Raw genomic sequence first — 20,376 nt, 5'->3', positions numbered from 1 at the left:
CCGTTACAAGATGGAAGATGGCCTTTAGGCACATACAATGATACAAGTTAACAAGAACCTATAATCATGGATAGTTGTTTTTATGCCCTTTGCTTTTCTTCCCTTTTTTTTTTCCTATCTTTTGGAGAGAGCGTCCAAAAGTGTCTAAAGCTAAGGAAAATGATGAAACATGTAGGACATTATCCCATAAAAAGTCTTCAAAACTGTTTATTTTCCCCTGGAAAATTCTATTCAATTACTTCTTTTTTACTAAAATTAATACATTTTGTACCCCTAATTCTGGGAGCAATGATTCATGCTATAATTACTAGAATTTTTAAATAGTGTTAAGTACATAGTTTCTTTTATTAGGATAAGATGTGTCGATGTTGTACTCCCGTGGTTAAGTAATGATGGAATTGAATCTATTGATGCACCTCTGTGAAGCTATGGTAGATTAGTAACATTTTAAACCCGGAAAGGCAGGGATTAAAGTCTGGTAATCTCACCGGGGATTTCTATGAATATTAGTAGTCCTGTAAAGATTAATCCTTATGACCTTATACCATGGGCGACCTTAATTATAAGTCTTAGTAAGAGTATAAGACGCAACACAATTTATATCACTCGCACTCTTTATAATAGACTATCGATCAATATTAGGGAGCGTTATAGTATAGACAACATTTAAGTGATCAAATTCGCATCTATGTAGCAAGAAAATTTAGTGATTTTTCCGTAGATTAGTATAGAAGAGCCTGTATACTTTATTAAAGATGGAATCTCAACTTACATGTTACATCAACCTTTAAGATTTTCACATTTTGACATCTTTTTTTCTTTATCCATTGAGGTGGATGGAACTATAGTAAGCACTAGTGAAAGTAACTATTCATGCTATTGCCATAATCTCTCTTTCCCACTCAAATGACCCTCTTCTCATCACGCATAAATTTCATTAGAAGTTGTACTTCATGTACTCCATTTCATAATTGCCGTGAAATTTCACAAATGAGAACTATGTTATAAATGAGACAGCGGGAGTACATTTTATGTGTTCATTAGTAAAAAAAAAAAAAAAAAAATACAGACTAATTAAAGTTTTATCTTTAAAAACGAAATTGTACAGGGGTTTCGAGCCTCAATTTTCCTAAACGGAAAAATGAACTAGTAAAACCTGAAGTTGCAAAGACTCGGAAGAGCATATCCATTATCCCAAAAGCTCACCAACTTAAGCAAAGGGGGTCCGTCCACCCCGAAAACAGGTGGAAGATGTCTGAAAGTTAGAACAAGGCAAACCCAGAAATTAATGATGTATGAACCCACACAAAACAAGCTTACGGCTAGCAATCAGTTAAAAGGACACTAACCTTTAAAACAAAACCCCACTGACTACTATTGCACAACCTACACTTTTACTCCGCTATAGTTAACCCGAATAGCATGTAGCAAATTACACGCTCCACCAGAATTTAGTTGTCACACTAGTAGTTTATATGCAAATTCTATTCAGAAAAATACTAAACAATCCGACCTGGAATTGTTCTGATCAACAGACGGATTCAATAGGTCAGCCCCAGCTAATTCAATCACTTTCGTCACCAGGGACACCAACTCATATGCCTAAATGCCAGAACTTTTTATTTCATTGTCAAGTACATTCAACAGTATTGTATATAGTCAAGTACAATCAACAACTATGCTGTTATTCTATGTTCTAGTTTACAATAAACTTTGTACTGCCGTAACTGGGAAAATACAACATTTCACCAATTTCATCAAGAAAAATACAAGCAATGGCCCTAATAACCAACATACTTTCACTCAGCCAGCAGGCCACTCCATTTGGCGTCCCCCGAGAAGGTGTACATGAATGTGATAAACAGATTGACCTAACGAAGGGCATCAGTTTAAAAAGTTAGGGCAAAGAAAATAAGTTGCAAAAATAGCTATTCAGTTTAGATCCAAATTGCTTACATCCTTTTGGTCCATCATTAATGACAATCCTGAAGCCCTCTTCAAGGCCTTCCTGTTTAGCAATAACCTTTGCAGTGTAAAGTAGGCGGCCAAGAATATCAAAGTGCCTCTCTTCTGCCTGCAATTTGGGATGAAAGCCATTACCACATTGATCCAAGTTCAGCACTATTACTTAATTATCTAGGTATATGGCTGGTCCTTAAATCAGCAAGTAACTAAAAGGCAAAATGGTTCTGACTCTAGTCTAGCTAGGGACTTCTCAACTCTACCAACAAGGGTGAGATCTTTGACAAAAGAGCAAGGGTTTAAGTTTGAAGCATTATGAATTGATTGACAAGTCCAACAACCCCTTAATTTTGGGAAGCAATTGCGTCTCCAAGCAAAGAAACTGATATAAGAGAAAAGGGGGGCTCAAATCATTCTACTTCTTGGCCAATCCACTAACTAAACCAAACTGCAGCACCGAAATTCTTAAAACTGTTTCTAACTGCTATTTACACTCAGCAGTAACTCATGAATAAAGTATTCTTAGTTTCATTTTTGCGTACTCTTTCCTTCTTATCAAATAAATAGGAAAAGGCAGGCTTGACCCCCTCTTACGACAACAATGTCAAAGCCTAGATCCACACAAGATGGGACAGGCTGCAAGAAGCCAATATATAATCTCTGGTGATTGTCAACAAACCATCTTCCGATCCTCCATTCACTTCTATAAGGTGTTGTTGACTTGTTGCTCCTAAAAACTCAATCTCTTTTTATCATCCTTAACCTTCCTCATCCAAGCCATCTTTGGCCTCCACAGCTTCTTTGTAAATCTCCATAATCCCAATTCTCTTATTTCCTTGCCAGTGCTTCATCTAGGCGACTGCTCACATGCTCAAACCAACATTATCGAATATTGATTCTCCCTCCTCGATTAGCTCAATATCTTTAACTCAAAAACTCATCCAATTAGCTTCATTCCAAATTATATCCCTTGAGATTTTCCCACCATACATCTCATGATTTGCTATTCTATCACACTCATTTTATTTGATAGCCATCCTAGCAAACCTTTTCAAGCAAAGAAGGGATTGAGACAAGGCAATTCATGTCAACTTTTCTGTTTTCCATGAGTACGGAATTATTGTAGAGAGTACTCAAGATGTTTGAAATAACAATATTCAAATTGTAACTGCAATTTCCAACCGAAGTGTGAAAAGCTGGAAACCACACATTTGATGTTTGCAAATAATCTGAGCAGATTTACACAATGTTTGGATAGAGAGAAATGCAGAGAAAGAAAGAGAAGAGAAAAAGGAGGGATGCATCATCCTTTGTTAGGATATCCAATGCAAGGAGTAAAGGGAAAAGAATTGGAATGATCATTTTCCTTCCCTTTTTAATAAACTAAATCCCTCCATTGTTGGAGAGTTTTGGAAGGAAAATGGAAGGTCACCTTGTCCCTCCCCTCACCTCCCTTTCCCTTCCCACTTTTTCCTTCCTATCTCTTTCCCTTCACTATTGTTATCCAAACAATAAACCTTCTGTAGGCAGCTTTCTTTAAGTTTTTTACAGCTTCTTAAAACAAACTTGGGGAAAAGTAACATACAGTTTGGAGGTATATCTAATTCATAAAAACAAGCATTTTGGGAAATGTGAGCATTCCTCAACATTCTTAACCTTTCAGGTACTTGGGGGTCCCTTGTCCTCAAATCGGTTACCTACAACCAATGTAAGCCTATGGAGGAAAAGATTTTAGCCAGGGATAAAATGTGTCTGCTAGCCAGCTAGGTTCCTCACTAATGCAAGGAGACTACAAATGGTTAAAACAATTTCTTCTTGGCAAGCAAACTTTCTGCTGCCAGATCATATGATGCCAAAGAAGGTGATTAAAGAGGTGGAATCTTATTGCAGACTTTTTCTATGAATCAAGGATAAAACTAGTTACAAAAAACCTTAGGTGGCTTGGAAAAAGATGTATCTTCCAGGATCAGCAGGAGGTTATAAATCCCTCGGAACGTAAAACAACAGTGATATGGAATAGACATGGAATGAACAAACGTCTTTCGCCCTTAGCTCATTAGAAGGGCAAATTGAGGTGGGTTAATAGTTATTATACGAATGGGAAGGATATTGATGTTTGTCCTAACCCCATTAACTGTTCTTGGGCTTTGAGAAAGAATATTAATGGCAGAGTCTACATTCAGCAAATTGCAGGCTGGATGAATACTATGAATAACAGCACTTTCTCTTTTGGTAAATATATCAACAATTGCAGGGAGTATTTGAAAAAGGTGGCTAAAAAATTAAGTCAAGAGACTCAAGACTGCTAAGTATTTTGTAGCTTGGCTAGCTAATTAATAATAGTAATACAAAGCTGTCGGACGGGATAAGTGGGGTATCAATTGAAATGGTGTTTATGTATCATACAACAATCAGCCTGAAAGAATTAAGCACCTGTCCTTTGAAAGAGTTGGCGCATGGGGTTTTTTATACTGGTTTTGATGCTGAGTTGAAGACAGCAGTAATAATGAACTGGATAAAAAGCTTGCAATCAAAGCTGTATATTACCTTTTATACCGAGTCAATATAGCAATTGAGTCTTCATAATAATATCACAAATGTTATGGTAAATGCTATAACTTTTGATGTTATTGTTAATGAAATTTTGTTGAAAGTTTCTTGTAGATGCTCAAATGAGCTTAGAGAAGAGATAGTGATGTAAGGTGGTTGCTTAGCAGGTTTTGCCTGCCCGCAAGCTTTTGGTTCTGTTGTTCTGGAGGTCTATGACTGTACTGAGTGTATTCCTGCAATTTTAAGTTCTACAACATTTCTTGGTTATTAATTTTCTTATCAATTGCTGAAGATATAAAAAGAAAAAGAAAACCCATGCATCTTTAAAGATCCTTTCTAAAAGCGCATTATTCAGATTAAAGCAATTACGCTGATCTATTAGTAGTCCTATAGAACACTTAATTCTTAGTTTAAAAATCTTGAGGTGAGCTTATAACACTTGATTCAACTTTTGTGCATAATATAGGACTCGACTTCTCTTCAGAGTTTTGCAACAAAATTGACCTGACAATAACTAATGCCAAAATGATCCAGGGATGACTAAATCCGGAAAAAGAAATGCTTATAAAGTTATAATTAGCCATACACACATGGAACACAAATATGAAATCCTTTAATCAAAAGGAAGCAGCAACTCCTGAGCCCTTAAATCCCAAGCACATCACAAGCAAAATAAAATGTTAAAGCTGTTGAGAGACTTGGGACACACTAAAATCAGAGATTAACCAGCCAAGTAGAACTTTCAGTTAATTGAAATGAAGCATTCATGTAAACACCCAGAAGACAGAGGATATGAACACCACATTGTATGCGAAATCATTACCTTGGCGAGTCTGGTTAAACCATCCCTAATTTTGGGAATGATCAAAATGTGTACAGGAGCTTGTGGATTGATATCCCGAAAAGCAAGAACCTGGTTCAAACAATTACAAGTCAGATTAAACAACATAGACAAAGGCTCAGAGCCACAATACCCGATACCCCCCCCCCCCCCCGGAAAAAAAAAAAAAAAAAAAAGTAGCACAGTCCTAACACTCATTACTAACCCCAGAAAATGAACCCCTACAAAAATTTTAGTAGAAGACAAACAAGTTTTCAAGTTCACTGGATCTGAACTTCTGAAGCATCACCAGAAATGACAAAGTTCTTCACACATGTGCATGCCTTCTGAAAAACTCCAAAGAGGGCATGTAACTGACTTAAACTACAATTTAAGTACATAAAGAAATAGGAGCCAGAAGTTTCTTTAATTTAATAATAATAATAATGATGATTCAGAAACCAAATTTCTATTATGAGACAAAATCCCTCCTAAAAACAAAAAACAAGGCCATTTCTAGCTCAATGAATGAATAATTATTCAGCGTTTCAGCCTATGTCTTCCACATCCAAATTAAGGTCGAAAGAATTGTCAAGATTAGGTGAGTAAAACGGACCTCATTAAATGGTAGGAGAGGACAAACACAGGCACGAAAGCTTTTCAGAAAGTGAATAATAACTACGGGAAAGCTAATCAGATGGGTATATATGCACCTTTAACAATTAAAACAACCCATAAGCACCTGAGATAACCGTAGACTAAAACTTCAAGATGTGTATCACAATGTGACTGACTAGAAAACCAACAAGCAAACTGTCCCATAAATTCAATGAGTCTGACCTATGATTATATTGCACTGGTAGCTAAGAGAAACACATATGAAGGATAAAAGTCAGTAGCAATCAGAACCTTCTCATCCTCATAAACCACATTTGCTGGAATTTCCTTGTTAATAATCTTGTCAAATCTGCACAGGGACAAAAAGCAGTAAGCCTTACATAACCCAAACAAACAAACAAGAAGCTACAGTTTTTATCCTTCCATTCTCACATAAATGAAAATTGAAAAGCCCGTGTCATGAATTCTAGCCCTCGACATGGAGATCTGAGAAGCTCTACCTTCCAGATATTCCCACTCATCACAAGGAATTTAAGGAATCATATGCCCCCAATTTCTAAAAAATGATACAAAACATTCATTCAAGCCTTCACAGAATCATACAGGGAGGCGCAACTCCAAAATTTATCCAAACGCTCTTGAGTGAAATGATATGCTGGTTAACTAAAGCTTATCACATTCTCTGCTATCAATTCTCATTCTTCCTTCTTTACACCTTAAAAATTGGTATGTATTCAACTAAACAGCAACCAACATCAGCCATCAAATAGACAAACATGCATGTTAATCATCACCAAGGAATCTATCAGTCCCCAAGCCCCATTCGCATATCATAAGATTCATAACTACTTAAATTCGAGCACATAATTGCCTTATATATGTCCCATAAATCACAAAAGACCATACTAATTTTATGCTTGTCCATCATTACTGTCAACACATTGTCACATTACCAAGCTTGTGCCACTACAACCCCATATATCTATAGTGGATGTCAACTAGTTAGGTTAATTAAAGTTTGGGGAGAATCGAAACCAAGACCTGGGATCAAATCCCGATTACATTATCAACATTTCACATATTTTTTCCAAGCATAAATTAGCACCAACTCAAGGGAAGATAGAAAAATAGAGAGAGCTTACATAGTAGGAGAATCAGAGGGAGTTGAAGCAGCAGCCAAAGCAGCATCCTTTTCTGAACTAACTGAAGGGTTTGATGATGATGTTGATTGTGAAGCTATCCGAGTTAGACTCGGACCTTGATCACTCACTAACCGAGTCAAACTCCGGTTCAATTGGGGCCCAAAATGACCGGAAAATAACCGGGCTCTAATGGGATTTCGACATAATCGCATTGGAGATAGAATTACTGACATTGTTTTCTGCATTATCAACAACCCAATATAAAAATGTGAAAAATCAATGAAAAAATCGAATTTTTGGAGAAAATAAGAAATACCCAATTCGTGATTACTGTCTTTCGTTAAACTGAGCTAAGTTAAACATGTTTTTTTTTCCTGAACTGACAAAATCATGAATTGATTTTATAGCAATTGATTTTACACCTTAGCGTTAGCAATAACTAAGTTAAGAAACTAATTGAGGTAGTTTTGACAGGAGTAATGGTGTACCTGAAAAACGTTCTGTGAAGAACAGACGATGAGTTGAGAGAGGTCAGTGATAACAGTAGACCGTGTAGATTCAAGGGGTGTCACCGGTTCATACTTCATACACACCAAGAATTTTCTAAATTTGTTAATACTCGTTTCTAGCCTTAAGTACTACCTCCAATTTTTTTTTAAGTTGCAACTTTGAAATTTTATATGTCACAAATAATACCCTAAAGTTGTAACTAAAAAAAATCGGAGGTACTATTTCATATTAGACGAACAAATTAGGTATTAGGAACAACTCCAGTAATATAAAATGTTAAGCTTGAGATAAAATATTACTCCGTACTAATAGCAACTCCAAAGGCAAGTTAATTATCAAATTAGGTTGTCATGTCGCATAAGTTTTTAAGCTAATTGTCATTTTAGGTTCAATGGCTAGCTAATAGCTTACCATTTATATGGACCACACATCCTTAATTTACGTTGATAAATTTCATTTTATTTATTCTAATTTGTTTTATTTTAGCAAGTTTTTTTCCAAACAAATTAGCTTTAGACCAAGCTAATTGCTTCTAACTCCAATGGTTAAGCTAGTAGCTAGGGATTATTTAATATTGCAAGCATGTCCTTACTTACAACCGTTAGAGTTGCTCTAAGTAAAAATGCTACGAAATATATTGATACTTGATGTTTTGAAACGCATTAGAGAAGATCCGAATTAATAGTTTTTAGGTTTTGATAAAATATTGTGGTCAAAATCAATTTTATTGTAAATTCTTATTTGCAAAATAGAATTAGTGTCTTAAATTATCCAATTCATGCACTATTATCTTTTCAATGCCAAAGGTAGTGGGGTAGTAACCAGGTGACCCAAGTGATAGGCACTCCCACAAGTACTTCATGGCCTAGATTTGGTATTAATCCTTCATCCAAGCAAGTGGAGGTGTGTAGGGGAGAAGAAAGGTGTGCTAAGCAATGTCCACATTGCCAATATCAAAGACTTGACGTTCGATCATACAATTCAGAAGAGGGGGCAAAAGATGCTCCCTGACCATGTTCAAAATCATTGAGTATTTGTGTGTCTTTGACAAGGGAAAAACACACCATTGTCACAATTTCACAAAGCCTACTTCATGTTCATGATCATTATTCTGATAATACTACACAAGTACATAAAACACAATTACACAAGGAAATGTCAAGTCAATAACCCAAACGGCATTATTTAGTTTCTGTTGACATGTACTTTGTAGAAAAAGGACAGCCAGATAACGAGTCTCCTGCTTCTACTGATATTACAAATCTGTCATTAGCCAGGGGGCCAGTTCATTTGACGTCCTCCAAGTAGGTGCACGTGGATGTGATAAACAGATTGACCTGATGAACAAAGCATTAAAGCTTGTTAGAGCACTGAAATTAAGTTGAAATGTAGAGTTTATGTGCTAAGCTTAACTTACATCCTTTTGGACCATCATTAATCACTATCCTGAAGCCATCGTCAAGTCCTTCCTGCTTTGCTACAAGTTTTGCTGTGTAAAGAAGGCGGCCAAGAATTTCGCAGTGCCTTTCCTCAGCCTATACACAGATAAATTATCAGGACAGCCTGTGAATATTGCGGAAAAATCTAATATAAACTGTGTTTTCACTCATCCTAATGTCTACTAATCAATGCAATAATGTCCATATCAAAACATCTGCTGGACCATTTTTCATATATAAACCATTACATTTGTATTAAAAGCATATGGTCACACCACCATACAGATATATTTCGATAGTTGTGAAATAATAAGCAACATGGGTTAGCAAGATGATTAATTCCCCATTAATATGATCAAGCACACCTTAAGTTGACCTGTTCACACATCTTTCCATGTCTAACCAGGTAGGTACACAAGAAAGGTTCCACAAGATATGTGGCACTCTGGAACTCCATATTTCCCCAAAAGCCTCCTTTTCTTAATACTGCCTTCCTCTTTTATACTTGTATGTATCTTAGCAAGAGAACATAAGATAAATGGAACCAAATTGGAATTCTTTACACTGAGAAAAACTCTCAAATATTTGGAGGGACTACTATATGCATCTTTCTCTTAATAGTAACATTCTCTTTCTCAGATGTCTCCTACAAAAAACATTCCAGTCAAGTTAAGAGGTTTAGGCTAGGACTCAATGGAAAATCAAAACTCATGTGTCACCAATGTGCATTCGAAATGTGTTAAGCCCCGGCAGCTCAGCTAACTCAGCATAACTAATTGACTGTGCACATAGTTCTTATACTACCAACCTTCAATCACAATAAACAAGGAAATATCTGATCACATGGCCATACCAAAATTAGGAACTCTATAGATGCTGTTGGAAAAGAAGCATCGATACATTACAAGCACAAGACACAAGGACAATATAATAAAACCTAAAAATCTGTTCACTCCATTGGAAACAAAGCAAGTATCTAGCATACAGATAAGATAGATACATTGAACAGCAGTACAATGTGGAATAAGGAAGTAATAAATACCTTGGAGAGTCCACTTAACCCATCCTTAACCTTGGGAATGAGAACAATGTGAACCGGAGCTTGTGGGTTTATGTCCCTAAAAGCAATAACCTACATGATAGCAAATTGAAGGTTAAAAACAATTAAGTGGGTGAATTGTAGGAAACAATTATAAATATCACACTACCTAGCACATATTTTACAGCCAAAACTAAAGATACAAAATGGAAGAATAAAATATCACACTGATGAAAATGAGATCCTCACTAAGCTCAAACAAAATGAATGTTGTTAATCGCAATGAAATACGCCTTGACCCATGCAGGACTTAAAAAATCAACTTTGACAGCATAAAGATTCAATTGGGACATAAATGCATAGTATAACATAATGAGGGAAAGGCAAAATCAATTTTGGAAAAAGGATCCACATAATTAAATCAAAGAACAATATGATGATGACAGTAAATGGAACTCCAATGAAGGGGCCTAAAATACATCTTAAGTTTAATATGAGCTTTGCAGTTTATGAATTACAAGTTAAAAGCATGGTCATTTAAGAAAACCAACAAGAATAATGTCAAAATTCCAACAACCAATGCTAATAAACACAAATATAAACAATGAATAAGATAAATGCCACAACCACATTCGAGGATCCATTACAACACTTTTTAATTCGTAACATCACTACCTGTTCGTCCTCAAACACAATATTGGCAGGAATTTCCTTGCTGATAATCTTGTCAAATCTACATCATCAAACAAATATCATAGCTTTTAACCTCAACCAATACAAAGATGAAAAAATACAAATGTGAAATCATGTTAACATTCATATTTTTAAGGCTAAAATGCTACATATATATACAATTGCATTCATTTCTTCCAAATACTCCATAAAATCAACCCAACATTGAAAAGGTGTTAAATTTAACAATCATCATTGATTAAAATGACAAAATTCTTATAACAAATCAGCTAGAGTTATTTTCAATTGATTAAAATGTCAACAGGAGTTTTACACAATGATCAAAAGCAACAAAAATCAAAACTCAAAAACCCCAATTCACACAGCAAAATCCTAATCCTAAAAAACTTAACCAATCTTACAAATCACCCCAAATCAATTCATAATTCCACCAAACAATAGGGCAAAATTAGGGTATTCTGCATCAATCTTAACACAATAAAATTGATTAAAAAATGAGAAAATGAATTGAAAATTTACAAGAGTAAGAAGTAAAGGAGGAGGAAGTTACATGGTGGGAGAATCGAGGGGAGTAGAAGCAGCAGCGAGAGCAGCTTCCTTCTCGGAAGCCATTGAAGAAGAAGAGGGAAGAAGGTGTGAGGCTAACACTTGAATGCGACTTGTTTTGTGGGGTTTTGATTTTATAACGGCCTCGCTCATAGCACCATCTTTGCCAACCATCTACTTGTACAACCATTCTTCTAGGAGATGCCACGATATATTTTGGCTATGGTCTAAGATTTTTTAAATTTTAAGATGAATATTAGGTTTTACTCCATTTTAGGCGTTCTTCTGATTTACAGAGCTGAATTAAACTGAATTGAACTAAATTGATTGGAGCTGAGCTGAACTAAACTAAATTGAACTAAACCGAAATGTTTATAAGAGAAGGAAAGTAGGAACTGAACTGAAGTGATTGGAGCTGAAGTGAACTGAACTGAACTGAACTGAAATTAAGTTGAAGAAAACAGGCCCTTAAGCTCAGGCGTAACCAAATTGTTTTTACTTGGCAGTATTATATTACTCCATATAATGTTTATACATCATTATGAGAAAAAAAATTTAAAAAAAATGAATATTAAGTCATTTTAACAAGAAATTTTCGATATGTTAAGATCCGTTTATTATTAATTAAAGTATTGCAAATAACAAAATAACACAACACATATAAACATCATCAAAAGAAAATCTTATATTGTATGATTCGCAATCAATTAACTCATACAACCAACATTTGTTATCATTTGATGATTTTGCAAAATTGATAGATTAAGGGTTGAATATTGCTACAATATAACTGCTTTAGACATTTATAAAACAATTATTGTGTTTGTGATTTTGTATGTAATAACAAAGGCGAACCAATTTCTTAACCCACTTCATCACACAATAAATTCCCTCTCATCTTCTTTCCAAAAAAAAAAAAAAAATACTATCATACACTTTCTCTTACATCTCATTTTTATTCTCTACTAGTAGTCAAGTTAGTCATTTTAACATTTTAGCATTTATGTAAGTGAACTCAATTTCTAATAATTCAAGAGTATTATGATAAACTTTACATTAATATTATGACTTAAACAAAATTTCCCAAATCCTATCAAGCTAATAAATGTCATAACAACTTCAATAATTTTCAAAAACACTTCAATAACATGAAAATATTTAGTTGAGTCAATGAACAAGACTAGCGTGGTTAAAAAGAGACTTGATTCGACTGCAATTTGATAATACTCTGTAGTTGAAATTATACAAATGCATTCAATTCAGATGGATACGCTAATCTTGCACAAAACACTATTTGTGACTCAAATTGATTATGCTTGATTCGAAACTAATCATAGTCTGTACTTGACGGTGAGAACAAATCCCGAAAAACAAAGTATGCATTCAATTCACATGAATATATTAACCTTGCATAGCCATTATTTGATATGAATCGAACTGATTAGACCTACTACGTGTAATACCCCATATTTATGAAACGTATTTCTAATTATTTAATTAATCAGTATTCTCTTAAAAGGGGTATTTTAGTAATTTATTTTACTATTTGAATTTTGGAGCCAAAATAATATTTGAATTTTGGCGCCAAAAGTATTTTAAAAACTCAATTATTATTTTTGGATTTTGGATAAGATTTATTATCCATTTATTTTATTTTAAAAACCGGATTATTTATATATATTTCGGATATTTTAACTAATCAAAATTATATTTAAATTATTTAATTAGGAGGTCCGAATTTCCTAAATAATAAACTATGATTTTTGGATTTTCTAAGTGTAGAATATCTGATTTACTTAGTGAATTTATTTAGTGAATAATTGGTATTTTCTTAATTAGTTATTTTATACAAAGATTTGATCATCTTATTTTCCTACCTTTTATTTCTCTTGATTCCCCAAGTAATCTTCCTTGTCATATTATTTTTCATGACAACATACCTTTCATATTTTTGTTATACACAATCACCTTAATATCAAAACTTTCCACATTTCTTTCATTCTCTTCTTCAAGTAATTCCTTAATTCTTTTTACCATAATTTTTCCCACATTCTCTTGACATAATTCTTGCATGAACTAGCCTATAAATACCCCTTCATACCTCTCATATTCTTCACACCAAAAACTCAATTATCTTCTTCTCTCTTATTCTTCTTTTCCCTAAACCTTTTCATACTTTTTTTCTCCTATTTTCATACAAATATTATCCCGTATACCTTTGAAGCCAGTTTTCGGGCACTTCTGTTCAGTTTTGGAGTTTTGCTATTTCACGGAAAATTGTTTCTCTCGAAATATTGAAGCAGTTATGACCTCTGCAAGTTCTGCCTATTCTTTCCAACGAAAATTCAATTGTCTTTAATCCTATTTCTTTATCTTCTTCATGGTTAGTTTTCTAAAATACAAATACCTATTTCAAAGCTATAATTTTATATTAAAGTATTATTTTAAAAGAGTTTTATAGTCCATGCACATTAGATTTGAGTTCATGCTGTGATAACCTTATGGTTATGTTATTTGCAAGGTGTATTCATGATTGAACTTTGAAAGTGCGAATTGTTGATTGATATTCGGAATCAAGGTTTTTGAGGTTTTTTTTGTGTGGTTTGTCAAGCAAGGATCAAGGTACATTTAGGTGGCTAAATACCTTTGAAAGTAATTGGTTTGAATAACATGTTTTATATGATTTTATTGGTGATTAAATTAAATTGATTTGAATTATGTTTGGAGGTCTTGATTTTAATATTTAATTTGTTTTAATAAAAGTATTTTGAATGATTGATTTTTAAATCATGTTTTGAATGGTTTGAATTACTCATCGTGTTTAAATAAAGGAATTGATTTTAAAAGGTTTGTTGAATTAAATAAAAGGTTTTTCAAGGAAGAGTTATTGATTTTGAAAAGTTATTAATATGAGATTTTATTCGCAAGTATTTATTAAAAGGTTGATTTTGAAATCATGATTTAATTGGATAAAAAGGAGTTTTGAATTAACCTATTATAAAGGTTTATTTTATTTAAGGAGGAATTATTGAATTATTATTGAATTAAAGCTTTACAAGCATGTTAGAAATCCCACTATGCGGATTTGGTTTGATAAGGCCTTGGACTTTGTATGACCGGGTCTTTCCTCAAGAATAACCTTGTAATATAAGGAGACTAGCTTGGGGGGTGTGCACACTTGGGTGAGGAATTGGATTAAAAGAAATTGGTTCTTAATAAAGGAATTGGTTTTATTAACTATTAATTTGAATATTGAATCATTGGAATTGGTTTTGGAATAATGAGTTTTGAATTTATTGGATTAATTATTGGAATTGATTTTAAAAGCATGTTTGCAAATAAATTGAGCTTACATTATCTTGCACTTATTGTACTTAACATAATTTGCTAATCCGTATTTCTTATTTGTTTTGGTTCGCCCTGTTTACCGTAATGGTAAGCAGTGTTTGACTATTTTCAGGTGGAGTCATGAATGAGCATATGGGAGTCCCGGGATTTGCTTCACCTAGTTTAGGAATGTTGGTCTCGTCTTTATTTTGAGTACTCATGACAATGTTACTATTTTTATAAGTATTAATAAAAGAAAGTTGAGTTTCCGCTGCAAGTTTTGTTATTGAGTTAAGTATTTTAAGTAGCCTGGCGTAATCACGCGGTGGTAATACGCCCAAGTCTATCTCTACAGTATAATTATACGTATTATGCTAGTATTTTTGTAGAGGGAGATTTGGGAGTGTTACACTACGAACCCGACCAAAGTCTTTTTGAGGTTTCTGTATGAATGAATACATTAACCCCATATAATTGCATAATAATCTGAAGCAATTTAACCCGACCTGCATAATAATCTAAACTGATTTGACCCAACCTGATTTAGTCTTGATTTGATTTCTGGAACAAAGCCCACTAAATACGAAACAAACAATAGAAAAGCCCAACATGGTCTCCCCAAAAAGAATCCAGACATCGCAGATTTATTAATCTGAAATCTGGCTCCATCCTTTACCTACAAAAAGGGGATCCTTTGCTTTTGTCATCTCCTTTGAAAACCCTAATTAAATCCCCAATCTCTCTCTTCCACCCACTCTAAACCCTAATTCTATCCATCATCAATGGCGAAGAAGCGAAAGCTCGCAGCTAAATCAGCCGAAGCTGCAACTTCTACGCCGCAGAAGAAGCAGCAGAAGAAGGAGCAAATCGAAGAAGAAGAACCAGCGAAAGAAGAAACACCCAAGGTAGAAGAACAACCGCAGCAAGTAGAAGAACAATCGAAGCCTGTTGAAGAGGAAGAGGAGGAGGAAGAAGAAGTAGAAGAAGCGGAATTCGAGGAAGAAGAGGTGGAAGAAGAGGAAGAAGAAGAGGAGGAAGAAGAAGAGGGTGAAGAAGAAGAGGAAGATGAACAATCGAAGGCGATTCAAGGTGATACGACGAATTCAGCTGATGATGAGCCGATTCCGATGCTTCTAGAACCTTTTACGAAGGAACAGTTGATGATGATACTCCGGGAAGCTGCGGAAGCTCACCCCGATGTTGCGTCTCGTATTCGGAAGGTTGCGGATGAGGATACCGTTCATCGGAAGATCTTTGTTCATGGATTGGGGTGGGATACGACGGCGGATACGTTGAGGAGTGCGTTTTCGCAGTACGGCGATATCGAGGATTGTAAGGCGGTTACCGATAAGATCTCCGGGAAGTCGAAAGGGTACGGGTTTATATTGTTTAAGTCGAGGAGCGGGGCACGAAAGGCGCTTGAGATGCCGCAGAAGAGGATTGGCGGGAGGATGACGGCGTGTCAGCTGGCGGCGGTGGGGCCGGTGCCTACTACTACGGCTGCTGCAGTGGTGCAGCCGCAGCAGCCGATGTCGGAGTATACACAGAGGAAGATTTATGTGAGTAATGTGTCTGCTGATATTGATCCGCAGAAGCTGACTGCGTATTTTGCCAAGTTTGGGGAGATTGAGGAAGGGCCTTTGGGGTTAGATAAACAGACGGGGAAACCGAAAGGGTTTTGTTTGTTCGTGTATAGGAGTGTTGAGAGTGCTAAGAAGGCTTTGGAGGAGCCTCACAAGCATTTTGAGGGGCATGTGTTGCATTGTCAGCAGGCGATTGATGGGCCGAAGCCGGGGAAGCAGCAGATGGGACATCATCAGCCTAGAGGGAAGCATTTTGGAGGAAGGGTGGATAACCCGAATTTGGCAGGGGCAATTGGTGGACCTCCGGCTACTGGGGCTGGGTTGATGGGACAATCGGTTGGTGGTGTTGGGTATAACCAGGGGCCTGCTGCTGCTGCACCCGGGTTGAATCCAGCATTAGGACAAGCTTTGACAGCTCTTTTGGCTTCGCAGGGGGCGGGGTTAGGGTTGAATAACTTGCTTGGGACACTTGGTGGTGGGATGGGGGGTGCTCCTGGTGCGGTTCATGGTGGGTATGGAGCTCAGAATGTTGGAGTAAATCCTAGTGTTTTGGGTGGTTATGGGAATCAAGGGGGATTGCAGAGCGCGTATCCAAATCAGCAGCTGGGGCAAGGTGGAGCTGGTGGGAGGTCGCAGCATGGCCATATGGGTGGTGTTGCACCGTATGGCGGCCATTGAGTTACGCTTGAATAGTTACAGGTATACCATCTCCTTTAAACTTTAAACTTCTAGTTTCTATGAGGTCTTGAAATCTTGGATTATTGTTGGGTTTTGCATTCAATAACGTGATGTCAAGATTTGTTTTGAATAGTTTTAGCACTCTAGGTAGCCAATTGCGTGTGATTCTAACTCAGAGTAGTATGTATCAGTTTCATTGGTATTTGATACATTTCAATTCATCCTCAAGTTTTTGCATTACATTTTGCTGTGATCATGATTAACATTGAGTTATCCTTGTTAGGCATACCTCTGTTCCTCAAATTTTATGGAGTGTAGTTTGTGTACTCTCATGCAGCATTGTTTGTCTACATCTTTTTGAACAATCATTGTTGTTGTTTGCTTCTATTTGAAGGTGTTATGGCATATCTGTGTAGTGTCTGTATTCTTTAGTTTGAAGTAGTTGGTTTAATAGCAAATTCAGCAAACAACACAAATGATCACAATTCTTTATATAACATATAAACTTGATATTTGGGCTGTAATCATGCCATCTTATTGGTCTGGGGCAAGAGATTGTTTGATTCTGATTGCATATACCTGTGTTTGGGGTTTGGCAGCTGTTACGCGGAGACCTGATTTGGTGTCTTTGAAACATTCATTTGAGTTATTATGCTATAATTTGCCTTGGGGTTCTATTTGTGACTGTTTTAAGCTGTTAAATTAAATGCTTTGTGAAGCACATCTGAAGTCGTCACTTCAAGGGCTATGAATTTGTGCAGTGCTTTATATAGTTCTTTGTACTTTCATTGATCTAAAAAATGTTTTCTAATAACCCATACTAGTTGAGCTTGATATATCAAATAAAAAATTTCCATATTTTAGTATTTGTTAAAATTTCAAACTACTGTCCCCCTAACAAATTTTCTTGTTCAAGTAAATGCCTTTTTTCAGGCAACTGTCTTCTAAAATTTGGTTTTAATGTAAATAACTGATGTTTGTACATGAATTTAGAGGCGATTTTAAGCAACGGACCTGGTCTGTTAATGATTCTACCCCACAAAATTTTGAATTTCCAGAAGTTGTTTTTATGTTTTACTTATTCATTGTGCAGATCTCTATTAGGTGCATCAGTCTTTTAATACTCGCGTGGTGATTCTTCCCAAGTTTGAAGAGGCAAACAAGATCTTTATATGATTTCTTATCAACTTTCTGTTTCTATTCTAGAAAGGCTGTTGTCTTTGAACGAACAAATAGTGTTGCTGGTTTTCATTTCTTCTTTTTCTTTTTACCTGTGTTCCTTTTTAAACACTGTAATATTTTAAGGTATATTTTGTCTTAAAAGCTCCAGGGATGACATTGAGTACTTTTTTTTACAAAGTTTATGTAACTTTGAAAATTATTATGGATGTTTTACTGAGGCTGATGTTGAATCTCTATTGTCCTGTTTTACTACATTTTCTACTTTTGAATCAATTCTCTTTTTAATCTATTTTATTATTATTATTATTTTTAATTTGCATTCATTGACTTCTGCTTTTATTTCACCTCTTTGCTTATTTCTGCCATTCATCAATACTTAACTAGCTTGTTTCATGTGACGAGTGTATTACAGGACATTGTCATGTTTTAATTCATGTGCAGGTAGTTTTAGGTAGTTGTTGACGCAGGAGGGCGACTCTTAGCCATTATATGTCAAAAAGGTTTAGAAGTTGTATTTTTGAGATTAAGTGCTTTAGATGTGAAATTAAGTTTTTATTTATTTTCTTTTTTTTTTTGGTAAACTTTTTCTTAATTTACTTGTTTCATTGATTGAGGAGGGGGGTGTGCAGTTGTGAATTCTTGAGAGTTAAAACCAATAGGGGTTTTAGTCATAGAAGTTGTTGATTGTTAGTTTATAATGAACGTCTTCTGCAATGTATTTGCCCAACAAGAGATAATCCGCGGACTGTATCTCTCAAATTAGCAGTGCATGTGCATCCCATAAAGGCAAGTCCGTACTCCGTAGGTATCTCTAAGTCTTTCATGTTTAGTGCTAAGTTTAAGCTGTCAATTTTCTTTTCTGATATTTTTCTGGGAAGTTGTTAGTAATTGGCTCTGTGATTTGAAGCTTTAAGAGTGAAGCTATCTGTCATTGAGACTCACGTTAAAAAAATAAAAAATATAGCTATCTGTCATTGAGATAATCCTCTGGCTTGCTTTCTGTGCATTAGCCCTTCCCCCTCCTCTCAACCCACAGTTTCAGCTTTTAATAGTGGTTTTGTGGCAAAACTTTCTCTGAGTATCCTCTAGCTAAAGCTGATAATAGGTTTGGGTTATTTGATAAAATGCCTTTTACTGCTCTGCCTGATACTTTATTGGGCTCTTGTGTTGAGCTTATCCCAAAGTGCATTTACATTTTGCGCTTCTTCCATATTTGATTCCATTCATTATTTCTTTCCACAAAGTGATCAAAGATGTCTCCAGGTTGTTGAACTCTAGGTGTAAATCTGACTGGGTTTGGCCAATACTTGTGGGCTAATAGTAACTACAGAACTATTTATTACTCTGTCTAGGGTAAACCATGCCATTTGTGCCGCTGCAGATTTACCGTCTTTTTCGTGCTCTGCTTTGTTATTCTACACTTTGTGCTACACCATATACATTCGACTTCTGTAAATAGAAAAATTTGTCTTCCGAAGACCAAATCAACCTTATGCCATATAAGCCATGATTTATTATTAGCCAGAGAACCTTGTAATCATGTGTGGATGTATTATTTGTTGTACAGAGTATCTAAATTCTGTATTCTTTAAACAGTGAGGAATGTGTAGTGCACTAGTGCATCTGCTAGGGTACCTTTCCCCCTTTTCTTGTTACTCTTCCTAACGGGGTTGATTTTTTTTTTTTTTTTTTTTTTTTTTTTTGACAATGAAATAGCGTCATTTGAGTAGTTTGATCAGAACATCACTCCTGAAACCCCTGTATGGAGGAGTTCTCTGTTAGTTTTATATGTTAGCTATGGGGCTTGATGAACTGCAGGTACACTGTTGACCAGTGTAAATGAGACCTCACTACTATTATTATAGTTTTTTTTTTAATGTGTGGGCATTGGTATTTGCATGACTAGAACTAGGGTTTGAAATGTTGTGGGAAACTTACATTTATCAGACAAATCTCACATTTTGTTCCCGTTGTATTTTAGGATGCATTTTAACTCGATGAGTAAATGACTATTTGTGTGCTAAAACGTTGTCAGTTGTTGCTTCTCTTTTGTCCAAGTTTAAGAGTGTTTGAAAGAGGTTTCTGTTCCTGTTCATCGCTGAAGTGTTCTGGTGGACAGGACTATTGTTAAAGTAAATTTGGTGCATATTGTTTGTGTAGCTATTGTTTCATGTCCAAGTATTGTGAAGGTATAGGTTTATGTTAATATGAAGTAAGGCAGGGTGTTGTTGCTCGGCTTAATGCCCTTCTGAAGACTGAGGATACCCTCACTAGCAGTTGATACAAT

At 35.4% G+C, this 20,376-nt stretch overlaps 3 protein-coding genes across 3 annotated transcripts; 1 reads left to right on the top strand and 2 right to left on the bottom strand.

Annotated features, from left to right (window-relative positions):
- Positions 1-1,599: 1,599 nt before the first annotated feature.
- On the bottom strand, positions 1,600-7,712 carry LOC145582544 (14 kDa zinc-binding protein-like). The gene is made up of 6 exons (XM_081639523.1): positions 7,581-7,712; positions 7,093-7,331; positions 6,242-6,299; positions 5,336-5,425; positions 1,957-2,074; positions 1,600-1,871 (listed from the first exon to the last, which is right to left on the bottom strand). Exons 1-6 carry the CDS (start codon positions 7,677-7,679, stop codon positions 1,804-1,806), a joined length of 672 nt encoding a protein of 223 aa, XP_081495649.1. The 5' UTR covers positions 7,680-7,712; the 3' UTR covers positions 1,600-1,803.
- Positions 7,713-8,582: 870 nt separating this feature from the next.
- LOC145582543 (14 kDa zinc-binding protein-like) lies at positions 8,583-11,517 on the bottom strand. The gene is made up of 5 exons (XM_081639522.1): positions 11,324-11,517; positions 10,756-10,813; positions 10,084-10,173; positions 9,020-9,137; positions 8,583-8,939 (listed from the first exon to the last, which is right to left on the bottom strand). Exons 1-5 carry the CDS (start codon positions 11,491-11,493, stop codon positions 8,872-8,874), a joined length of 504 nt encoding a protein of 167 aa, XP_081495648.1. The 5' UTR covers positions 11,494-11,517; the 3' UTR covers positions 8,583-8,871.
- Positions 11,518-15,328: 3,811 nt separating this feature from the next.
- On the top strand, positions 15,329-18,338 carry LOC145583350 (UBP1-associated protein 2B-like). Its single transcript, XM_081640583.1, has 2 exons — positions 15,329-16,928; positions 18,001-18,338. Exon 1 carries the CDS (start codon positions 15,429-15,431, stop codon positions 16,905-16,907), a length of 1,479 nt encoding a protein of 492 aa, XP_081496709.1. The 5' UTR covers positions 15,329-15,428; the 3' UTR covers positions 16,908-16,928; positions 18,001-18,338.
- The last annotated feature ends 2,038 nt before the right edge of the window (positions 18,339-20,376 follow it).

Source organism: Chenopodium album, chromosome 15 (assembly GCF_948465745.1).
Source record: "Chenopodium album chromosome 15, dcCheAlbu1.1, whole genome shotgun sequence".
NCBI lineage: Eukaryota > Viridiplantae > Streptophyta > Magnoliopsida > Caryophyllales > Amaranthaceae > Chenopodium > Chenopodium album.
The sequence above is the reverse complement of the archived record's forward strand: the minus strand, read 5'-3'. Positions and strand labels throughout refer to the sequence as shown.

Bases quoted from the DNA above. Each gene is read 5' to 3' on its own strand.
- LOC145582543 (XM_081639522.1), bottom strand. From the start codon at position 11,493: ATGGTTGGCAAAGATGGTGCTATGAGCGAGGCCGTTATAAAATCAAAA. The intron at 10,814-11,323 runs GTAACTTCCTCC...TTGATGATGTAG, and splicing joins CCCCTCGATTCTCCCACCAT to ATTTGACAAGATTATCAGCA. The intron at 8,940-9,019 runs GTAAGTTAAGCT...TTTGTTCATCAG, and splicing joins TAATGATGGTCCAAAAGGAT to GTCAATCTGTTTATCACATC.
- LOC145583350 (XM_081640583.1), top strand. From the start codon at position 15,429: ATGGCGAAGAAGCGAAAGCTCGCAGCTAAATCAGCCGAAGCTGCAACT.
- LOC145582544 (XM_081639523.1), bottom strand. From the start codon at position 7,679: ATGAAGTATGAACCGGTGACACCCCTTGAATCTACACGGTCTACTGTT. The intron at 6,300-7,092 runs GTAAGCTCTCTC...GTCCCTGTGCAG, and splicing joins CCCTCTGATTCTCCTACTAT to ATTTGACAAGATTATTAACA. The intron at 2,075-5,335 runs GTAATGATTTCG...CCCAAATTGCAG, and splicing joins GTTTAACCAGACTCGCCAAG to GCAGAAGAGAGGCACTTTGA.